The 21,428-nt window shown below is 49.4% G+C and overlaps 1 protein-coding gene across 2 annotated transcripts in view; it reads left to right on the top strand.

Annotated features, from left to right (window-relative positions):
• Nucleotides 1-902, top strand: part of MIB2 (MIB E3 ubiquitin protein ligase 2) — a 31,748-nt gene extending 30,846 nt beyond the window's left edge. For both annotated transcript variants that reach the window (XM_058161306.1, XM_058161304.1), the window contains one exon: nt 451-902. In XM_058161306.1, the coding sequence (XP_058017289.1) occupies nt 451-692 (242 nt within the window). In that variant the 3' untranslated portion in view covers nt 693-902. The remainder of the gene's footprint in view (nt 1-450) is intronic.
• The last annotated feature ends 20,526 nt before the right edge of the window (nt 903-21,428 follow it).

Genomic DNA, 21,428 nt, shown 5'->3' with positions numbered 1-21,428 from the left:
AGTCAGTAAAAAAAATCATGGGGGAATTCCATACTTTGGTCTTTTTTTCGCTGAGAATGATTTTTTTCCGCTTTGTCCTTAACCCCAAACCACACCTGCAGAGGTTGGTTTCACATCATTTTAGCACCGGTTCGCCGCGCACCAAAAATGTGAGCGCATGTGGGGGGCTTGCACGCATGCTCGCGGCTTAAAAAATGTGGCTAACTAGGACGGGGCAGGTGGGCAGGCCCACCCGCAGGTCGCTACTACCGGTTCGCTTGAACCGGTCTGAACCGGCTGAATTCAACACTGAACACATGTCACATCTTAGCTTGACCTGCCAGCTGGGAAATTCACACAGAACGCAAAGACGCTTAGAAAGGGTGTGTGTCTGTCTGTCTGTCTGTCTCCGTCCTTTCTCACACCACCTCCCGCATCTCACGCCTCCCCCCTCTCCTCTCCCCGCCACAGACAACTCTGAAGTCGACGGTGGGTCGGGCCCCGAGGTCACCAACCAACAGAAGCTCATGGAGGATTTACAGAGCCGCTATCGGCAGATGGAGGAACGGATCACCTGCCCCATCTGTATCGACAGCCAGATCCGAATGATCTACCAGTGCGGACACGGGTCGTGCCAAGAGTGCGGCGTGTCCTTGAACGTCTGTCCCATCTGCCGACAGGCCATCCGCGAGAGGATCCCGATCTTCGTTTGAGGACTGGCTCTGGCTTTGCCACCCCCCAAACCCCCCACCCCCACCGCTATCCTGCCCCTCTCTCCTCTGGGTTCAAATTTTGCTTCGGTCGGGGAAAATCCGGAGCGGGCCAGAGAGAAGATCCAAACTACAGAGACTTGGGCTGGGAGATGTGGGATAATGAGCTTTTCCTTCCTAGCTTTCTCCAGTGTCAAAAAGAGGAGCAATCTTCCCGAAAGAGCATGTTTCCTTCCGTCCCGCGGAAAAGCAATATTCTTGCACTTTAAAAGGCGGGGTCTGGATCTGGCTCCGCCCTCCCGGCAGGGAGGAGCCAGCCCAGAGCAGAGTTGGTGCCCCACCAGCCTGGGTGTCGGGAAGGCGAACGGAAAAGGGATCTTAATGGGCCAAGGAAGCCCTGATGGAGAGAGGGATGGGTGTGCACGTGTGCGCTTGTGTGTGTGTGTGTGTGTGTGAGAGAGAGAGAGAGAAGGTGCACAACATGAAGTCGTGAATGTTTGCTGGCAAAAAATACATCACTTCTGCACAAGCCTTTTTTTTCTATGGGCTGGTAGCATTTCTTCCTTACCCCACAATGAACTTGAGTCTCGCAATGAGGGGCTCTTAATGAGGGGGCCAAATCGGTGGGCTGGTTAACCGAAATCACAGGGTCGGAAGGGACCTCGGCGGTCTTCTAGTCCAACCCCCCTGCTCAAGCAGGACACGATGTACCATTTCGAGACAGAATAGCTTTTCCAATCTATCTTTAAAAGCTTCCAGTCTTGGGGCACCCGTGACTTCTGGAGGAAAGCAGTTCCACTGGTTAATGGTTCTCACTGTCAGGAAATTTCTCCAGGTTGCTTCTTTCCGTGTTTCGTTTCCACCTGTTGCTTCTTGTCCTGCTGTCGGCTGCTGCAAAGAATAGCTTGACCCTCTCTTCTTTGGGGCAGCCCTTTAGATAGTTGTATTCCAGGAAGGAGGGAAGGCAATCCCAGAAAATAGAAATTGGCCTTAGAAATCCCCCCACGAGGCTCGGTGGACATCTTGAGTGGAAAGGAAAGGAGCCCAAGGCGTAATTTCGACAAAAAGATTAAAAAATTGGCCCGGGAAGCGTTAATATAAGAGTGAAACCCAACGCTCCAGGTTTGATCCGAGTCAGATTGGAACCAATTCAGGCAAGTAGGACTGTTTGCCGGAAGGTGAAGAGAGCCTCCTGGATCAGGGGCAGCGTACCCTCAAACCTCCCATTCAAGAAACCCAAGATGTCAGAAAGGAAGGTCCCTTGGGCTGGATGGGAATGGCCGGTCATCCATGATGGGACTTACTTAGCCTCACAAAGCGGGCATTTTCAGCACCCAAGAGAAGAGCAACCTGGATTGCAGAGGCTGAGATCTCTAGGAATCTGACTCCAAGCAGCTACGAAGGTCGGACGAGACGGGAAAGGCCTCGCGATTGTTCTGGAACCCACCAGCTCTCCGGTTGTAGCAAGTTGGTTGCTTAGCCCAAATCTAAATTGTGATCACCCCAACCACATCACGATTTTGTGTTCAAGGAAACGGGTCAGCTGTTCCAGACGGAGAAAGCGAAACCAGAGAAGGGCAAAGGGTTAACATTCTTGAAGGCATTTTTTAAAAAAAGAGTGCCCTCCAGTGGTTATTTCAGGCAGAGCAGCCTAAAAGGGATTCCAGGTAGTCTTCGACTTAAGACCACAATGGAACTCAAAATTTCTGTTGCTAAGTGAGATGAGAATTTTGCTGTTTTACGACTTTTTAAAAAATGGTTGTTAAGTGGATTACTGAGGTTCTTTTACTAGGATCTGAAAGGGAGTACTAAAACCATCTATAGTAGCGGTCACCAACGGGTGATCCGTGAGAAAATTTTGGTGGTCCGCAGAAAAATTATTTGCATTTTTTATGTTGCCCTAAATCAGGGGTCCTCAAACTACGGCCCCTAGGCCGGATACATGCAGTGAACGTTTGTGTTGCTGCAGAGAGTCTCCCCATTTCTGGTAGTCTTGTGTGGGTCGGAGGGGGGCAGAAATTCTGACTTGGGGTCTGCTTCAGCCTCCTGGTGCAGGGCTTTTGGCAAAGGCTGGAGGTAAGTACCACTGGTGGCGAAGAGCCGGAGGGCCTCGTTCCAGTGGGACTGCATCTTGGCCTGGAACTGGCTGAGCCTCTAGGCGCCGGTACTTGGCCTTGCACTCGCTCTGCTTGGAAAGCCTATGCTGCTAATCCTCAGTAAGGTTCTTCTGCTGAGCCTCCTTGGTCAGAGCCAATTTGAACTGAGTTGTTTTGCCAACTCTTTCTCGTGGTGGCTGCTTAGCTCCAATAACTCTTTCCTGTTGGGGCCCTAAGGAGCCCGGGCGAGGGGGCGAGCTGGCCATGCCCACCCAGTCACATGACCACCTAGCCATGCCCACCCAACTGGTCATTAGGCAGTTCATATTAGTGGTCCGTGGGATTTAAAATTATGAATTTAGTGGTTGCTGAGGTCCGAAAAGTGGAACCCCTGATCTACAGCACAGAGCATGGAAAGGATGCCCTCCAGTGGCTACTTTGGATATAGCGGCCTGAAAGAGGCTAATCAATGTGTAGCAGAGCAGTGGTCACCAACCGGAGGTCCGCTGACCACTAGTGGTCCGTGAGAAAATTTTGGTGGTCCGTGGCGCACCTGGGTGAAGGAGCTGCTCCAGGATGAGCAATGGCCAGTCCTGTGACTAGAGCTCTGGAATATGGGACTGGCCAGGCAGCTCATGGTGGGGCTGGAAATCCTAGCTGTAGAGGGAGGTTTGTGCAACTTTCAACTTTGTAGCGCAACCCTCGCTGGCCGGAATGAGGTAATGGTGCAAGGAGGGAGATGGTGGTGCAAGCAGGCCAAAGCAACGGGTGGCGGGAACCCCGGGTTGTTTCTTCCCGCTGCTGTAGCTTCCTGTCGGCTGAACCCACCAGTGGCTGTCCCCGCCCTTTGCCCTCCCTTCCCAGTCACTCCTCACCTGGGAAGGGAAGGGGAGGGGGCAATGGAGATTCACTCCATATTCCAGAGCGAAAGCAAAGCTTCGTCTCTTGCTGGATCTCGCCGGCCCTTGTGCTCCGTGCACCTCGGTCTCTCAGGGAGATGCTTGACTTCCTCTCGGCCCCAAGACACTGGCTGGCCCATGGGATGAGAAGGAGAAAGAGAATAGTGGGGAGGGGGGGAGAGAGAGAGAAGGAGACTGTCAGTGTTCCAGAAAACCCCCTCTTCAAGGTAAGACTCTGAAGCAAGCATCTTTCAAAGTTCTCTTACTAGGACAGGTACACTGGCACAACTGGGGAAATCCGAATCTGGGAGAGCCGGGTCTTCCCTCAGTGAAACACACTTCAAAACCACCACCCCCTGACCCTTCTGCCGATCACATGCTCCAGTCGCCAACCATCCCATCTGGAGACATCACTGCAACCACTCCTCCTCCAGATGCAGTCCTGGCCTGACCTTGGCCAGCAGGAAGAATGTTATGTCTAATGGCTCCTTCTACCAAATCCCCCCTCCTACTTTCCCACAAATGGGAAAGTGGCAGCGCAGAAGTCTTCGGCCTAGTATGTCTTCCAAAGCTGACAAGAGACAGAATGAAAGAGAGAGACAGAGAAAGAGAATGAGGGGGAGAGAGAGGGGAGAGAAGGAGACAGAATTAAAGAGAAAGTGGGAGAGGGGTGAGAGAGAGAAAAAGAATGAGAAAGAGAATGAGTGGGAGAGGGGGGAGACAGAATGAAAGAAGGGGAGAAAGAGGGAGAGAAGATGGGAGATAAAAGAATGAGAAAGTGTGAAAGAATGAGTGGGAGAGAGAGAGAGAGAAAGAAAAGGAATGAGTGGGGAGAAGGAGAAAGAAGGGGAGAAGGAGAGAAAGAAGGAGACAATGAGGGGAGAGGGAGATAAAAGAAGGAGAAGGTGTGTGTGAGAGAGAGATAATGAGTGGGAGGGGGGAGAGAAAAAGAATGAGTGGGAGAGAGGGAGAGAGAAAGAGTGGGATGGGGGGTGAAAGTCTCCCTTCTCTCCCCCTCATTCTTTCTTTTTCTCCCTCCCTCTTGCCCCTCTCCCACTCATTCTCTCTCTCTCCCTCCCACTCATACTTTCTCCCCCCCACTCATTCTCTTTTTCTCTCTCCCTCTCGCTCCCACTCATTCTCTCTTTTCTCTCTCCTCTGTCCCCCTGTACCACTCATTCTTTCTCTCTCCTCTCGCTCCCACTCATTCTCTTTTCTCTCTCCTCTGTCCCCTTCTCTCTCTCTCTTTTCTCTCTCCTCTGTCCCCTCTCTCCACTCTTTTCTCTCTCCTCTGTCCCCTCTCTCTCACTCATTCTCTCTTTTCTCTCTCCCTGTCCCCCACTCTCCCACTCATTCTCTCTCTCTCTCACTCTTATTCTCTTTCTTTCTCTCTCCCCTCATTCTCTCACACACATTCATTCTCTCTTTCATTCTGTGTCTCTCTCTCTCCCTCTCTCCCCCCACTCTCCCACTCATTCTTTTTCTCTCTCCCTCTGTCCCCCTTCTCCCTCCCACTCATTCTCTCTTTTTCTCTCTTCCTCTGTCCCCCCTCTCTCTCCCACTCTTCTCTCTTTTTCTCTCTTCCTCTGTCCCCTCTCTCCCCTCATTCTCTCTTTTCTCTCTTCCTCTGTCCCCTCTCTCTCACTCTTCTCTCTTTTCTCTCTTCCTCTGTCCCCTCTCTCACTCATTCTCTCTTTTCTCTCTTCCTCTGTCCCCTCTCTCTCACTCATTCTCTCTTTTCTCTCTTCCTCTGTCCCCCTCTCTCCCACTCATTCTCTTTTCTCTCTTCCTCTGTCCCCTCTCTCTCCCTCATTCTCTCTTTCTCTCTTCCTCTGTCCCCTCTCTCTCCCACTCATTCTCTCTTTTCTCTCTTCCTCTGTCCCCTCTCTCTCCCTCATTCTCTCTTTCTCTCTTCCTCTGTCCCCTCTCTCTCCTCATTCTCTCTTTTCTCTCTTCCTCTGTCCCCTCTCTCTCCCACTCATTCTCTCTTTTCTCTCTTCCTCTGTCCCCTCTCTCTCCCTCATTCTCTCTTTTCTCTCTTCCTCTGTCCCCTCTCTCTCCCACTCATTCTCTCTTTTCTCTTCCTCTGTCCCCTCTCTCTCCCTCATTCTCTCTTTCTCTCTCCTCTGTCCCCTTCTCTCTCCACTCATTCTCTCTTTTCTCTCTCCTCTGTCCCCTTCTCTCTCCACTCATTCTCTCTTTTCTCTCTTCCTCTGTCCCCTTCTCTCTCTCCCACTCATTCTCTCTTTTCTCTCTTCCTCTGTCCCCCTCTCTCCACTCATTCTCTCTTTCTCTCTTCCTCTGTCCCCTCTCTCTCCCACTCATTCTCTCTTTTCTCTCTTCCTCTGTCCCCTTCTCTCTCCCTCATTCTCTCTTTCTCTCTCCTCTGTCCCCCGTCCCACTCATTCTTTCTCTCCTCTCGCTCCCTCATTCTGTCTTTTCTCTCTTCCTCTGTCCCCTTCTCTCTCCCACTCATTCTCTCTTTTCTCTCTCCTCTGTCCCCTTCTCTCTCCACTCATTCTCTCTCTCTCCTCTGTCCCCCGTCCCTCATTCTTCTCTCTCCCTCTCTCCACTCATTCTCTCTTTTCTCTCTTCCTCTGTCCCCTTCTCTCTCCCACTCATTCTCTCTTTTCTCTCTTCCTCTGTCCCCTCTCTCTCCCTCATTCTCTCTTTTCTCTCTTCCTCTGTCCCCTCTCTCTCCACTCATTCTCTCTTTTCTCTCTCTGTCCCCTCTCTCTCTCCACTCATTCTCTCTTTTCTCTCCTCTGTCCCCCTTCTCTCTCCCACTCATTCTCTTTTTCTCTCTCCCTCTGTCCCCCTTCTCTCTCCCACTCATTCTCTCTTTTTCTCTCTCCCTCTGTCCCCCTTCTCTCTCCCACTCATTCTCTCTTTTTCTCTCTCCCTCTGTCCCCCCTCCCTCACTCATTCTCTCTCCTCTCTCCCTCATTCTGTCTTTTCTCTCTCCTCTGTCCCCTCTCTCTCCTCATTCTCTCTTTTCTCTCTTCCTCTGTCCCCTCTCTCTCCCTCATTCTCTCTTTTCTCTCTTCCTCTGTCCCCCTCTCTCCCTCATTCTCTCTTTTCTCTCTTCCTCTGTCCCCTCTCTCTCCCTCTTCTCTCTTTTCTCTCTTCCTCTGTCCCCTCTCTCTCCCTCATTCTCTCTTTTCTCTCTTCCTCTGTCCCCCCTCTCTCTCCTCATTCTCTCTTTTCTCTCTTCCTCTGTCCCCCTCTCTCTCTCCTCATTCTCTCTTTTCTCTCTTCCTCTGTCCCCCTCTCTCTCCCTCATTCTCTCTTTTCTCTCTTCCTCTGTCCCCCTCTCTCTCCCACTCATTCTCTCTTTTCTCTTCCTCTGTCCCCTTCTCTCTCCTCATTCTCTCTTTTCTCTCTTCCTCTGTCCCCCTCTCTCTCCACTCATTCTCTCTTTTCTCTCTTCCTCTGTCCCCCTCTCTCTCCCTCATTCTCTCTTTTCTCTTCCTCTGTCCCCTTCTCTCTCACTCATTCTCTCTTTTCTCTCTCTCTGTCCCCCGTCCCTCATTCTTTCTCTCTCCTCTCTCTCCCTCATTCTCTCTTTTCTCTCTTCCTCTGTCCCCTTCTCTCTCCTCATTCTCTCTTTTCTCTCTTCCTCTGTCCCCTCTCTCTCCCACTCATTCTCTCTTTTCTCTCTTCCTCTGTCCCCTCTCTCTCCCTCATTCTCTCTTTTCTCTCTTCCTCTGTCCCCTCTCTCTCCCTCATTCTCTCTTTTCTCTCTTCTCTCTCTGTCCCCTCTCTCTTTTCTCTCTTCCTCTGTCCCCTCTCTCCCTCATTCTCTCTTTTCTCTCTTCCTCTGTCCCCTCTCTCTCTCTCACTCATTCTCTCTTTTCTCTCTCCTCTGTCCCCTTCTCTCTCACTCATTCTCTCTTTTCTCTCTTCCTCTGTCCCCTCTCTCTCCCTCATTCTCTCTTTTCTCTCTCCTCTGTCCCCTTCTCTCTCCCTCATTCTCTCTTTTCTCTCTCCTCTGTCCCCTTCTCTCTCACTCATTCTCTCTCTCTCTCCTCTGTCCCCTTCTCTCTCCCTCATTCTCTCTTTTCTCTCTTCCTCTGTCCCCTTCTCTCTCCACTCATTCTCTCTTTTCTCTCTTCCTCTGTCCCCCTCTCTCCCTCATTCTCTCTTTTCTCTCTTCCTCTGTCCCCTCTCTCTCCCACTCATTCTCTCTTTTCTCTCTTCCTCTGTCCCCTCTCTCTCCCTCATTCTCTCTTTTCTCTCTTCTCTGTCCCCTCTCTCCCTCATTCTCTCTTTTCTCTCCCTCTGTCCCCCCTTCTCTCTCCCACTCATTCTCTCTTTTTCTCTCTCCCTTCTCTCTCCCACTCATTCTCTCTTTTTCTCTCTCCCTTCTCTCTCCCCCTCATTCTCTTTTTCTCTCTCCCTCTCTCCCTCTTCTCTCTCCCTCATTCTCTTTTCTCTCTTCCTCTGTCCCCTTCTCTCTCCTCATTCTCTCTTTTCTCTTCCTCTGTCCCCTCTCTCTCACTCATTCTCTCTTTTCTCTCTCTTCCTCTGTCCCCTCTCTCTCCTCATTCTCTCTTTTCTCTCTTCCTCTGTCCCCTTCTCTCTCCCTCATTCTCTCTTTTCTCTCTCCTCTGTCCCCCGTCCACTCATTCTTCTCTCTCTCTCTCCCTCATTCTGTCTTTTCTCTCTTCCTCTGTCCCCTCTCTCTCTCCCACTCATTCTCTCTCTTTTCTCTCTCTCTCTCTGTCCCTCATTCTTCTCTCTCCACTCATTCTCTCTTTTCTCTCTCCTCTCTCTCCCACTCTTTTCTCTCTTCCTCTGTCCCCTTCTCTCTCCTCATTCTCTCTTTTCTCTCTTCCTCTGTCCCCTCTCTCTCCCTCATTCTCTCTTTTCTCTCTTCCTCTGTCCCCTCTCTCTCCCTCATTCTCTCTTTTCTCTCTTCCTCTGTCCCCTCTCTCTCCTCATTCTCTCTTTTCTCTCTCTTCTCTGTCCCCTCTCTCTCTCTCATTCTCTCTTTTCTCTCTTCCTCTGTCCCCTCTCTCCCTCATTCTCTCTTTTCTCTTCTCTCTCTCCTCTGTCCCCTCTCTCTCCCTCATTCTCTCTTTTCTCTCTTCCTCTGTCCCCTCTCTCTCACTCATTCTCTCTTTTCTCTCTTCCTCTGTCCCCTCTCTCTCCCTCATTCTCTCTTTTTCTCTCTTCCTCTGTCCCCCTCTCTCCCACTCATTCTCTCTTTTCTCTCTTCCTCTGTCCCCTCTCTCTCCACTCATTCTCTCTTTTCTCTCTTCCTCTGTCCCCCTCTCTTTCCCTCATTCTCTCTTTTCTCTCTTCCTCTGTCCCCCTCTCCCACTCATTCTCTCTTTTTCTCTCTTCCTCTGTCCCCCTTCTCTCTCCCACTCATTCTCTCTTTTTCTCTCTTCCTCTGTCCCCCCTCTCTCTCCCACTCATTCTCTCTTTTTCTCTCTCCCTCTGTCCCCCCGTCCCACTCATTCTTTCTCTCTCCCTCTCGCTCCCACTCATTCTGTCTTTTCTCTCTCTCTCTCTCATTCTCTTTTCTCTCTTTTCTCTCTCCCTCTGTCCCCCTCTCTCTCATTCTCTTTTCTCTCTCCTCTGTCCCCTCTCTCTCCCACTCATTCTCTCTTTCTCTCTCCCTGTCCCCCCACTCTCCCACTCATTCTCTCTCTCACTCTTATTCTCTTTCTTTCTCCCCCTCCCGCTCATTCTCTCACACACATTCATTCTCTCTTTCATTCTGTGTCTCTCTCTCTCCCTCTCTCCCCCCACTCTCCCACTCATTCTTTTTCTCTCCTCTGTCCCCTTCTCTCTCACTCATTCTCTCTTTTCTCTCTTCCTCTCCCCTCTCTCTCTTCTCTCTTTTCTCTCTTCCTCTGTCCCCTCTCTTTCCCTCATTCTCTCTTTTCTCTCTTCCTCTGTCCCCTCTCTCTCCACTCATTCTCTTTTCTCTCTCCTCTGTCCCCTTCTCCCTCCCTCATTCTCTCTTTTCTCTCTTCCTCTGTCCCCTCTCTCCCACTCATTCTCTCTTTTCTCTCTTCCTCTGTCCCCTCTCTTTCCCACTCATTCTCTCTTTTCTCTCTTCCTCTGTCCCCCCTCTCTCTCTCATTCTCTCTTTTCTCTCTTCCTCTGTCCCCCTCTCTCTCCTCTCATTCTCTTTTCTCTCTCCTCTGTCCCCTTCTCCTCCCTCATTCTCTCTTTTCTCTCTTCCTCTGTCCCCTCTCTCTCCCTCATTCTCTCTTTTCTCTCTTCCTCTGTCCCCTCTCTTTCCACTCATTCTCTCTTTTCTCTCTTCCTCTGTCCCCTCTCTCTCACTCATTCTCTCTTTTCTCTCTTCCTCTGTCCCCTCTCTCTCCCTCATTCTCTCTTTTCTCTCTTCCTCTGTCCCCTCTCTCTCCCTCATTCTCTCTTTTCTCTCCTCTGTCCCCTTCTCTCCCACTCATTCTCTCTTTTCTCTCTTCCTCTGTCCCCTCTCTCTCACTCATTCTCTCTTTTCTCTCTTCCTCTGTCCCCTTCTCTCTCCCACTCATTCTCTCTTTTCTCTCTCCTCTGTCCCCGTCCACTCATTCTTTCTCTCCTCTCTCCCACTCATTCTGTCTTTTCTCTCTTCCTCTGTCCCCTTCTCTCTCCCTCATTCTCTCTTTTCTCTCTCCTCTGTCCCCTCTCTCTCCCTCATTCTCTCTCTTTTCTCTCTCCTCTGTCCCCCGTCCCTCATTCTTTCTCTCTCTCTCTCCTCATTCTCTTTTTCTCTCTCCCTCTGTCCCCCTTCTCTCTCCCACTCATTCTCTCTTTTTCTCTCTCCCTCTGTCCCCTTTCTCTCTCCCACTCATTCTCTTTTTCTCTCTTCCTCCGTCCCCTCTCTCTCCCCTCATTCTCTCTTTTCTCTCTTCCTCTGTCCCCTCTCTCTCCCACTCATTCTCTCTTTTCTCTCTCCTCTGTCCCCTTCTCTCTCCACTCATTCTCTCTTTTTCTCTCTTCCTCTGTCCCCTTCTCTCTCCCTCATTCTCTTTTCTCTCTTCCTCTGTCCCCCTCTCTCCCTCATTCTCTTTTCTCTCTCCTCTGTCCCCCGTCCCTCATTCTTTCTCTCTCCTCTCTCTCCCCTCATTCTGTCTTTTCTCTCTCCTCTGTCCCCCTCTCTCCTCATTCTCTTTTTCTCTCTTCCTCTGTCCCCTCTCTCTCCCACTCATTCTCTCTTTCTCTCTTCCTCTGTCCCCTCTCTCTCCACTCATTCTCTTTTTCTCTCTTCCTCTGTCCCCTCTCTCTCCCACTCTTCTCTCTTTTCTCTCTTCCTCTGTCCCCTCTCTCTCCACTCATTCTCTCTTTTCTCTCTTCCTCTGTCCCCCCTCTCTTTCCCACTCATTCTCTCTTTCTCTCTTCCTCTGTCCCCTCTCTCTCCCCTCATTCTCTTTTTCTCTCACTCATTCTCTCTTTTTCTCTCTTCCTCTGTCCCCTCTCTCTCCCCTCATTCTCTCTTTCTCTCTTCCTCTGTCCCCTTCTCTCTCCACTCATTCTCTCTTTTCTCTCTTCCTCTGTCCCCCTCTCTCTCCCTCATTCTCTCTTTCTCTCTTCCTCTGTCCCCCCTCTCTCTCCTCATTCTCTCTTTTCTCTCTTCCTCTGTCCCCCCTCTCTCACTCATTCTCTCTTTTTCTCTCCTCTGTCCCCCGTCCCACTCATTCTTTCTCTCTCCTCTCTCTCCCTCATTCTCTCTTTCTCTCTTCCTCTGTCCCCTTCTCTCTCCTCATTCTCTCTTTCTCTCTTCCTCTGTCCCCTCTCTCCCTCATTCTCTCTTTTCTCTTCCTCTGTCCCCTCTCTCTCCCTCATTCTCTCTTTCTCTCTTCCTCTGTCCCCTCTCTCTCCCCTCATTCTCTCTTTCTCTCTCTTCCTCTGTCCCCCTCTCTCTCCCCTCATTCTCTCTTTTCTCTCTTCCTCTGTCCCCTCTCTCTCCCTCATCTCTCTTTTCTCTCTTCCTCTGTCCCCCTCTCTCTCCCACTCATTCTCTCTTTTCTCTCTTCCTCTGTCCCCTTCTCTCCCACTCATTCTCTCTTTTCTCTCTTCCTCTGTCCCCCCTCTCTCCTCATTCTCTCTTTCTCTCTCCTCTGTCCCCTTCTCTCTCCACTCATTCTCTCTTTTCTCTCCTCTGTCCCCTTCTCTCTCCACTCATTCTCTCTTTTCTCTCTTCCTCTGTCTCTCTCCCTCATTCTCTCTTTTTCTCTTCCTCTGTCCCCTCTCTCTCCTCTCATTCTCTCTTTTCTCTCTTCCTCTGTCCCCTCTCTCTCCCCTCATTCTCTCTTTTCTCTCTTCCTCTGTCCCCTCTCTCTCCCCTCATTCTCTCTTTTCTCTCTTCCTCTGTCCCCTCTCTCTCTCCCTCATTCTCTCTTTCTCTCTCCTCTGTCCCCTTCTCTCTCACTCATTCTCTCTTTTCTCTCTTCCTCTGTCCCCTCTCTCTCCCTCATTCTCTCTTTTCTCTCTCCTCTGTCCCCTCATTCTCTCTCTTCTCTCTTTTCTCTCTCCTCTGTCCCCTTCTCTCTCCCACTCATTCTCTTTTTCTCTCTCCCTCTGTCCCCTTCTCTCTCCCACTCATTCTCTCTTTTTCTCTCTTCCTCTGTCCCCCCTCTCTCTCCCACTCATTCTCTCTTTCTCTCTTCCTCTGTCCCCTCTCTCTCCCTCATTCTCTCTCTTTCTCTCTTCCTCTGTCCCCTTCTCTCTCACTCATTCTCTCTTTTCTCTCTCCTCTGTCCCCGTCCCTCATTCTCTTTCTCTCTCTCTCATTCTTTCTCTCTTCCTCTGTCCCCTCTCTCTCCCTCATCTCTCTTTTCTCTCTCCTCTGTCCCCTTCTCTCCCACTCATTCTCTCTTTTTCTCTCTCCCTCTGTCCCCCCGTCCCACTCATTCTTTCTCTCTCCCTCTCTCTCCCACTCATTCTCTCTTTTTCTCTCTTCCTCTGTCCCCCTTCTCTCTCCCACTCATTCTCTCTTTTTCTCTCTTCCTCTTTCCCCCCTCTCTCACTCATTCTCTCTTTCTCTCTTCCTCTGTCCCCTCTCTCACTCATTCTCTCTTTTTCTCTCTTCCTCTGTCCCCCTCTCTCTCCCTCATTCTCTCTTTTCTCTCTTCCTCTGTCCCCTCTCTCACTCATTCTCTCTTTTCTCTCTTCCTCTGTCCTCTCTCTCCACTCATTCTCTCTTTCTCTCTTCCTCTGTCCCCTCTCTCTCCCTCATTCTCTCTTTTTCTCTCTTCCTCTGTCCCCCTCTCTTTCCCTCATTCTCTCTTTTCTCTCTTCCTCTGTCCCCTCTCTCTCCCTCATTCTCTCTTTTTCTCTCTTCCTCTGTCCCCTCTCTCTCCTCATTCTCTCTTCCTCTGTCCCCTCTCTCACTCATTCTCTCTTTTCTCTCTCCTCTGTCCCCCCTCTCTCCCTCTCTCTTTCTCTCTTCCTCTCTCTCTCTCCCACTCATTCTGTCTTTCTCTCTCCTCTGTCCCCTCTCTCTGTCCCTCTTTTCTCTCTCCCTCTTTTCTCTCTCCCTCTTTTCTCTCTCTCTCCCTCTCTCTCATTCTCTCTCTCTCTCTTTTCTCTCTTCTCTCTCCTCTCTCCTCATTCTCTCTCTCTCTTTCATTCTGTGTCTCTCTCTCTCTCTCCCCACTCTCCCACTCATTCTTTCTCTCTCCTCTGTCCCCTCTCTCCACTCATTCTCTCTTTTCTCTCTTCCTCTGTCCCCCCTCTCTCCACTCTTCTCTCTTTCTCTCTTCCTCTGTCCCCTCTCTCCCTCATTCTCTCTTTTCTCTTCCTCTGTCCCCCCTCTCTCTCCCTCATTCTCTTTCTCTCTCCTCTGTCCCCTTCTCTCCCACTCATTCTCTCTTTTCTCTCTTCCTCTGTCCCCTCTCTCCCACTCATTCTCTCTTTTCTCTCTTCCTCTGTCCCCTTCTCTCCCACTCATTCTCTCTTTTCTCTCTTCCTCTGTCCTCTCTCTCCCACTCATTCTCTCTTTTTCTCTCTCCTCTGTCCCCTCCCTCATTCTCTCTCTCCTCTCTCTCCCACTCATTCTGTCTCTCTCTCCTCTGTCCCCTCTCTCTCCTCATTCTCTCTTTTCTCTCTTCCTCTGTCCCCCTCTCTCTCACTCATTCTCTCTTTCTCTCTTCCTCTGTCCCCCTTCTCTCTCCCACTCATTCTCTCTTTTTCTCTCTTCCTCTGTCCCCCCTCTCTCTCCCACTCATTCTCTCTTTTTCTCTCTTCCTCTGTCCCCCCTCTCTCTCCCACTCATTCTCTCTTTTTCTCTCTCCCTCTGTCCCCCTTCTCTCTCCTCATTCTCTCTTTCTCTCTTCCTCTGTCCCCCCTCTCTCCTCATTCTCTCTTTTCTCTCTTCCTCTGTCCCCTCTCTCTCCCTCATTCTCTCTTTCTCTCTTCCTCTGTCCCCCTCTCTCTCCCACTCATTCTCTCTTTCTCTCTCCTCTGTCCCCCTCCCACTCATTCTTTCTCTCTTCTCTCTTTTTCTCTCCTCTGTCCTTCTCTGTCCCCTCTTTTCTCTCTCCTCTGTCCCCCTCTCTCCCACTCTTTCTCTCTCCTCTGTCCCCTCTCTCTCCCTCATTCTCTCTTTCTCTCTCCTCTGTCCCCCACTCTCCCACTCATTCTCTCTCTCACTCTTATTCTCTTTCTTTCTCCCCCTCCCGCTCATTCTCTCACACATTCATTCTCTCTTTCATTCTGTGTCTCTCTCTCTCCCTCTCTCCCCCCACTCTCCCACTCATTCTTTTTCTCTCTCCCACTCATTCTCTCTTTTCTCTCTTCCTCTGTCTCTCTCTCCCACTCATTCTCTCTTTTCTCTCTTCCTCTGTCCCCTCTCTCTCCCTCATTCTCTTTTCTCTCTCCTCTGTCCCCTTCTCTCTCACTCATTCTCTCTTTCTCTCTTCCTCTGTCCCCTCTCTCTCCCACTCATTCTCTCTTTCTCTCTTCCTCTGTCCCCTTCTCTCTCCCACTCATTCTCTCTTTTCTCTCTTCCTCTGTCCCCTCTCTCCCTCACTCATTTCTCTCTTTTCTCTCCTCTGTCCCCCTCCCACTCATTCTTTCTCTCTCCCTCTCGCTCCCACTCATTCTGTCTTTCTCTCTCCTCTGTCCCCTCTCTCTCCACTCATTCTCTCTTTTTCTCTCTTCCTCTGTCCCCTCTCTCTCCCCTCATTCTCTCTTTTCTCTCTTCCTCTGTCCCCTCTCTCTCCCTCATTCTCTCTTTTCTCTCTTCCTCTGTCCCCTCTCTCTCCCACTCATTCTCTCTTTTCTCTCTTCCTCTGTCCCCTCTCTCTCCACTCATTCTCTCTTTCTCTCTTCCTCTGTCCCCCCTCTCTTTCCCACTCATTCTCTCTTTTCTCTCTCTTCCTCTGTCCCCTCTCTCTCCACTCATTCTCTCTTTTCTCTCTCTGTCCCCTCTCTCTCCCCTCATTCTCTCTTTTCTCTCTTCCTCTGTCCCCTCTCTCCCCTCATCTCTCTTTTCTCTCTCCTCTGTCCCCTCTCTCTCATTCTTTCTCTCTCTCTCCTCCTCATTCTGTCTTTTCTCTCTCCCCTCATTCTCTTCTCTCCTCTCTCTCCTCTCTCTCCCCTCATTCTCTCTTTTCTCTCTCCTCTGTCCCCCCTCTCTCTCTCCCCTCATTCTCTCTTTTCTCTCTCCTCTCTCTCTCCCCTCATTCTCTCTCTCACTCTTATTCTCTTTCTTTTCTCTCCTCTGTCCCCTTCTCTCTCACATTCATTCTCTCTTTCATTCTGTGTCTCTCTCTCCTCTCTCTCCCACTCTTCTCTCTTTTCTCTCTCCTCTGTCCCCTCTCTCCTCACTCATTCTCTCTTTTCTCTCTTCCTCTGTCCCCTCTCTCTCTCTTTTCTCTTCCTCTGTCTCTCTCTTTTCTCTCCCCTCATCTCTCTTTTCTCTCCTCTTCTCTTTTCTCTCTCCTCTGTCCTCTCTCTCTTTTCTCTCTTCTCTCCCCTCATTCTCTTTTCTCTGTCCCCTTCTCTCCCACTCATTCTCTTTTCTCTCTGTCCCCTCTCTCTCCCCTCATTCTCTTTTCTCTCTTCTGTCCCCCCTCATTCTTTCTCTCTCTCTCCCTCTCTCTCTCCTCTCTCTCATTCTCTCTTTTCTCTCTTCTCTGTCCCCTCTCTCCTCATTCTCTCTTTTCTCTCCTCTGTCCCCTCTCTCTCCCACTCATTCTCTCTTTTCTCTTCCTCTGTCCCCTCTCTCTCCCCTCATCTCTCTTTTCTCTCTTCCTCTGTCCCCTCTCTCTCCTCATTCTCTCTTTTCTCTCTCTCTTCCTCTCTCTCTTTCCCCTCATTCTCTCTTTTCTCTCTTCCTCTGTCCCCTCTCTCTCACTCATTCTCTCTTTTCTCTCTTCTCTGTCCCCTCTCTCTCCCACTCTCTCTCCACTCATTCTTTTTCTCTTCCTCTGTCCCCTCTCTCTCCTCTTTTCTCTCTTCTCTCTTCCTCTGTCCCCTTCTCTCTCCCCACTCATTCTCTCTTTTCTCTCCTCTGTCCCCTCTCTCCCCTCATTCTCTCTTTTCTCTCCTCTCTCTCCTCTGTCCCCCCTCTCTCTCTTTTCTCTCTTCCTCTCCCCTCATTCTCTTTCTTTTCTCTCTCTCTTTTCTCTGTCCTCTCTCCACTCTTCTCTCTTTTCTCTCTTCCTCTGTCCCCTTCTCTTTCCCTCATTCTCTCTTTTCTCTCTCTCCTCATTCTCTTTTCTCTCTTTTCTCTCCTCTCTCTCCCACTCATTCTGTCTTTTCTCTCTCCTCTGTCCCCTCTCTCTCTTTTCTCTCTCTCACTCTTATTCTCTTTTCTCTCTCCCCTCTCTTTCCCTCATTCTCTCTCACTCTTATTCTCTTTCTTTTCTCTCTCTCTCTTCTCTGTCCCCTCTCTCTTTCATTCTCTCTCTCACTCATTCTCTCTCCCCTCATTCTGTCTTTTCTCTCCTCTCTCCCACTCTTCTCTCTCCCACTCATTCTGTCTTTTCTCTCCTCTCTCCCCTCATCTCTCTTTTCTCTCTCCCCACTCTCCCCTCATTCTCTCTCTCACTCTTATTCTCTTTCTTTCTCCCCTCCGCTCATTCTCTCTTTTCTCTCCTCTGTCCCCTCTCTCTCCCACTCATTCTCTCTTTTCTCTTCCTCTCTCTCCTCTGTCCCCTTCTCTCCTCTCTCTCTTTTCTCTCTTCCTCTGTCCCCCCTCTCTTTCCCACTCATTCTCTCTCTTTTCTCTCTTCCTGTCCCCTCTCTCTCTCATTCTCTCTTTTCTCTCTTCCTCTGTCTCTCTCCCACTCATTCTTTTCTCTCTTCTCTCTCCTCCTGTCCCCTCTCTTTCCCTCATTCTCTCTTTTTCTCTCCTCTGTCCCCTCTCCTCACTCATTCTCTTTTTCTCTTCCTCTGTCCCCTCTCTTTCCCACTCATTCTCTCTTTCTCTCTGTCCCCTCTCTTTCTCTCCCTCATTCTCTTTTTCTCTCTTCCTCTGTCTCTCTCTCCCACTCATTCTCTCTTTTTCTCTCTCTCTGTCCCCTTCTCTTTCTCTCTCTTCTCTCTTTCCCACTCATTCTCTTCTCTGTCCCCTCTCTCTCCCACTCATTCTCTCTTTCTCTCTTCCTCTGTCCTTCTCTCTCCTTCTCTCTCTTCTCTCTTCTCTTCCTCTGTCCCCTCTCTTCCCCTCTCTCTCTTTCTCTCTTCCTCTGTCCCCTCTCTCCCACTCATTCTCTCTTTCTCTTCTCTCTGTCCCCCTCTCTCCCACTCATTCTCTTTTCTCTCTTCCTCTGTCCCCTCTCTTTCACTCATTCTCTCTTCCTCCTCTCTCTCTCCCTCTCTCTTTCTCTCTCTCTTTCTCTTCCTCTCTCTCCCATCATTCTCTTTTCTCTCTTTTTCTCTCTCTCTCTCTTTCTCTCTCTCATTCTCTCTTTCTCTCTTCCTCTCCCCTCTCCTCTCTCCTCACTCATTCTCTTTTTCTCTCTTCCTCTGTCCCCTCTCTCCTCTTCTCTCTTTTTCTCTCTCTTCTCTCTTTCTCTTCTCTCCTCTTCTCTCTCTCTCCCACTCATTCTCTTTCTCTCTTCTCTCTCTCATTCTCTCTCTCCCATCATTCTCTTTTCTCTCTCTTCCTCTGTCTCTCTCTCCCATCATTCTCTTTTCTCTCTTCCTCATCCCCCTCTCTCTCCCATCATTCTCTTTTTCTCTCCTTCTCTCTCCCTCTCTCTCCTCACTCATTCTCTCTCTCTTTCTCTTCCTCTGTCCCCCTCTCTCTCCCTCTCTCTTTTTCTCTCTCTTCCTCTGTCCCCTCTCTCTCCCACTCATTCTCTCTTTCTCTCTTCTCTGTCCCCTCTCTCTCCTCCATTCTCTTCTCTCTTCTCTCTCTCCCACTCATTCTCTCTCTCCACTCTTCTCTCTTCTCTCTCTTCTCTCTCTCTCTCTGTCCCCTCTCTCCTCACTCATTCTCTTTTTCTCTTCCTCTGTCCCCTCTCTCTCTCTCACTCATTCTCTCTCCTCATTCTCTTTCTCTCTCTCTCTCATTCTCTCTTTCTCTCTCTCCTCTGTCCTCTTCTCTCTCTCATTCTCTCTCTCTTTTCTCTCTCCTTCTCTCTCCTCTGTCCCCTTCTCTCTCCTTCTCTCTCCACTCATTCTCTCTCTCTGTCCCCTTCTCTCTCTCTCTGTCCCCTTCTCTCTCCTCATTCTCTCTCTCCCACTCATTCTCTTTCTCTCTCTCCCTCATTCTCTTTCTCTCCTCATTCTCTCTCTCTCCTCATTCTCTCTTTTCTCTCTCCTCTGTCCCCTCTCTCTCCACTCATTCTCTTTCTCTCTCCCTCTGTCCCCTTCTCTCTCCCACTCATTCTCTCTTTCTCTCTCCCTCTGTCCCCTTCTCTCTCCACTCATTCTCTCTCTCTCTCCTCTGTCCCCTTCTCTCCTCATTCTCTCTTTTCTCTCTCCCTCTGTCCCCTCTCTCCCACTCATTCTCTCTTTCTCTCTCCCTCTGTCCCCTCTCTCTCCCTCATTCTCTCTTTTCTCTCTTCCTCTGTCCCCTCTCTCTCCCACTCATTCTCTTTTTCTCTCCCTCTGTCCCCTTCTCTCTCCTCATTCTCTCTTTCTCTCTCTCTCTCCCTCTCTCTCCTCATTCTCTCTTTTTCTCTCTCTCTTCTCTCTCTCCCACTCATTCTCTCTCTCATTCTCTCTTTCTCTCTCTGTCCCCTCTCTCTCTCCACTCATTCTCTCTCTCATTCTCTCTTTCTCTCTCCTCATTCTCTCTTTCTCTCTCCCTCTCTCCCTCATTCTCTCTTCTCTCTCTCTGTCCCCTCTCTCTCCCACTCATTCTCTCTTCTCTCTTTTCTCTCCCTCTGTCCCCTCTCTCTCCCTCATTCTCTCTTCTCTCTCTTCTCTCTCCCTCATTCTCTCTTTTTCTCTCTCCCACTCATTCTCTCTTTCTCTCCTCTGTCCCCTTCTCTCTCTTCTCTCTCTCCTCATTCTCTTTCTCTCTCCCTCTGTCCCCTTCTCTCTCTCTCTCCCTCATTCTCTCTTTCTCTCTCTCCTCATTCTCTCTCTCTCCTTCTCTCTCTCATTCTCTCTTCTCTCTTTTTCTCTCTCTTCTCTCTCCTCATTCTCTCTTCTCTCTCCTCTGTCCCCTTCTCTCTCCTCATTCTCTCTTTCTCTCTCTGTCCCCTTCTCTCTCTCTCTCTCTCCCTCATTCTCTCTTTTCTCTCCTCTGTCCCTCTGGTGGTTATTTTGGGCATAAAGGCCTGAAAGAGGCTACTAAAACCATCTATATCAGGGGTCTCCAACCTTGGCAACTTTAAGCCATGGCGGACTTTAGCCTTGCTGGCTGGGGAATTCTGGGAGTTGAAGTCCACCAGGCTTAAATTTGCCAAGGTTGGAGACCTCTGATCTATCACACAGAGCATGGAAACGGTGCCCTCCAGTAGCTATTTTAGGCATAGTATGTTGAAAGGGATTACTAAAACGATCAATAGCAAAGGGTATGCAAAGGGTGCCCCTTGGTGGTTATTTGGGGCATTTCAGCCTGAAAAGGACTACTAAAACCATCTATCGCAGACCATGGAAACAGTGGCCTCCAGTGGCTATTTTGGGCATAGTGGCTTGAAAGGGACTAAAACGATTGCCCTCCAGTGGCTATTTTATGCATAACAGCCTGAAAGGGATTACTGTAGTAAAACCATCAATAGCCACGGCATGCAGATGGTGCCCCCTTGTGGCTATTTTGTGCATAGCAGTCTGAAAGGGAGCACTAAGATCGTTTACAGGAGAGGGTATGCCAAGGGTGCTTCTCCAGGGGTTATTTTGGGCATAGGTCAAAAGGGACTACAAATACCACCTACAGCACAGGGCATGCAAGGAGTGCCTTCCGAAGGCTGTTTTATACCATAACAGGCTGAAAGGGACTAGCATGACCATCTGTAGCACAGGGCATGGAAAGGATGCCCTTATTCAGCTATTTTATACATACCATCCTGAAAGGGACTACAAAGACCATCTATAGCACAGGGCATACAAAGGGTGCCCTCTGGCAGCTCTTTGGGGAATAGAGGTTTGAAAGGGAATGCTATCAATTGCAGAGTGTGAAAAGAGCGCCCTCTTGTTAGGGTGTTTTGGCACACCATATTTTATTATTAAATTTTATTAAATTTTAGGATTTAAATTTTAAATTTAATTTTAAATATTTAAATATTTAAATATAAAGATTATGTATAGCACAAGCTCATAAAGAGTGCCCTCTGCTGGCCATTTTTGGCCATCCCCTCCCTAAGGAACAACCCAGATGTTTGTCAAACCAGCCAGATGGTGGACTGTTCTAATCCATATATGCATTAAGCCATCCCTTTAAGACGCCCCCTAGGCAAAGCAATAATGGTTTGTTTTTATTTCAGTACAATAAGATTGCGATCATCATCGGATGCCAGTCAAAGATGGCCCAATATCAGAATATGTTGTGACGCAATGAACAGTTTCTTAAAAGGCATAAACCTTGATGAACTGGAACTCAGTCCTGTAGATGTATGGTCCGCTTTCTCGCCAACATTTCTACCGCAAAAATACCACATAAAGCTTTGGGTGCCATATATACAACCACCACTAGAGGGCCTATTTTTAAAAATATCCGGGAATTCCAACAGATAGCTCTCGACCTACGACCACAAGCGAGCCCAAATTTCAGTTGCATTGAGTTCCGCTCAATGGAACGGTTAAGTGAGTTTTCCATTTTACAATCTTGCCACAGTTGTTAAGTGAACCAATGCAGTTGTTGGTGACACGGTTGTTACATGAATCTGGCTTGCAAAAGGTGACATTGCAACTGTCAATAAATATGAATTGCCAAGCGTTCAAATTATGATCAGGTCGCCCAGGAGAAGTGTGAAAAAGTCACAAGTCACTTCACAAACTGTTGTAAGTCAAGGATTGCCTGTAGTCCTTGTTTTAATCACTGGAATAGCAAAGTCTGCCACCCTGTGGACATAACTGGCTATTACAATTACCAGGGCCAGTGCTTATTATGGAAATTACCTGTTTGGTGGGAGTGGGGAATACCAGTTTTGGGGGGGAAACAGCTTTTTTCTTTCTTTCAAAGGGTCCTTTTACTGTTTTTCTTGCTGTGTGTTGCATTTAGCAATAGCCCTTAGACTTATATACCGCTTTACAGCCCCCTCTAAGCGGTTTACAAGGTCAGCCTATTGCCCCCAACAATCTGGGTCTTCATTTTACCCACCTTGGAAGGATGGAAGGCTGAGTCAACCTTGAGCCGATGAGATTCGAACTCCTGG

The sequence above is a fragment of the Ahaetulla prasina genome, chromosome 18, assembly GCF_028640845.1.
Source record: "Ahaetulla prasina isolate Xishuangbanna chromosome 18, ASM2864084v1, whole genome shotgun sequence".
NCBI classification, from domain to species: domain Eukaryota; kingdom Metazoa; phylum Chordata; class Lepidosauria; order Squamata; family Colubridae; genus Ahaetulla; species Ahaetulla prasina.
The sequence above is the reverse complement of the archived record's forward strand: the minus strand, read 5'-3'. Positions and strand labels throughout refer to the sequence as shown.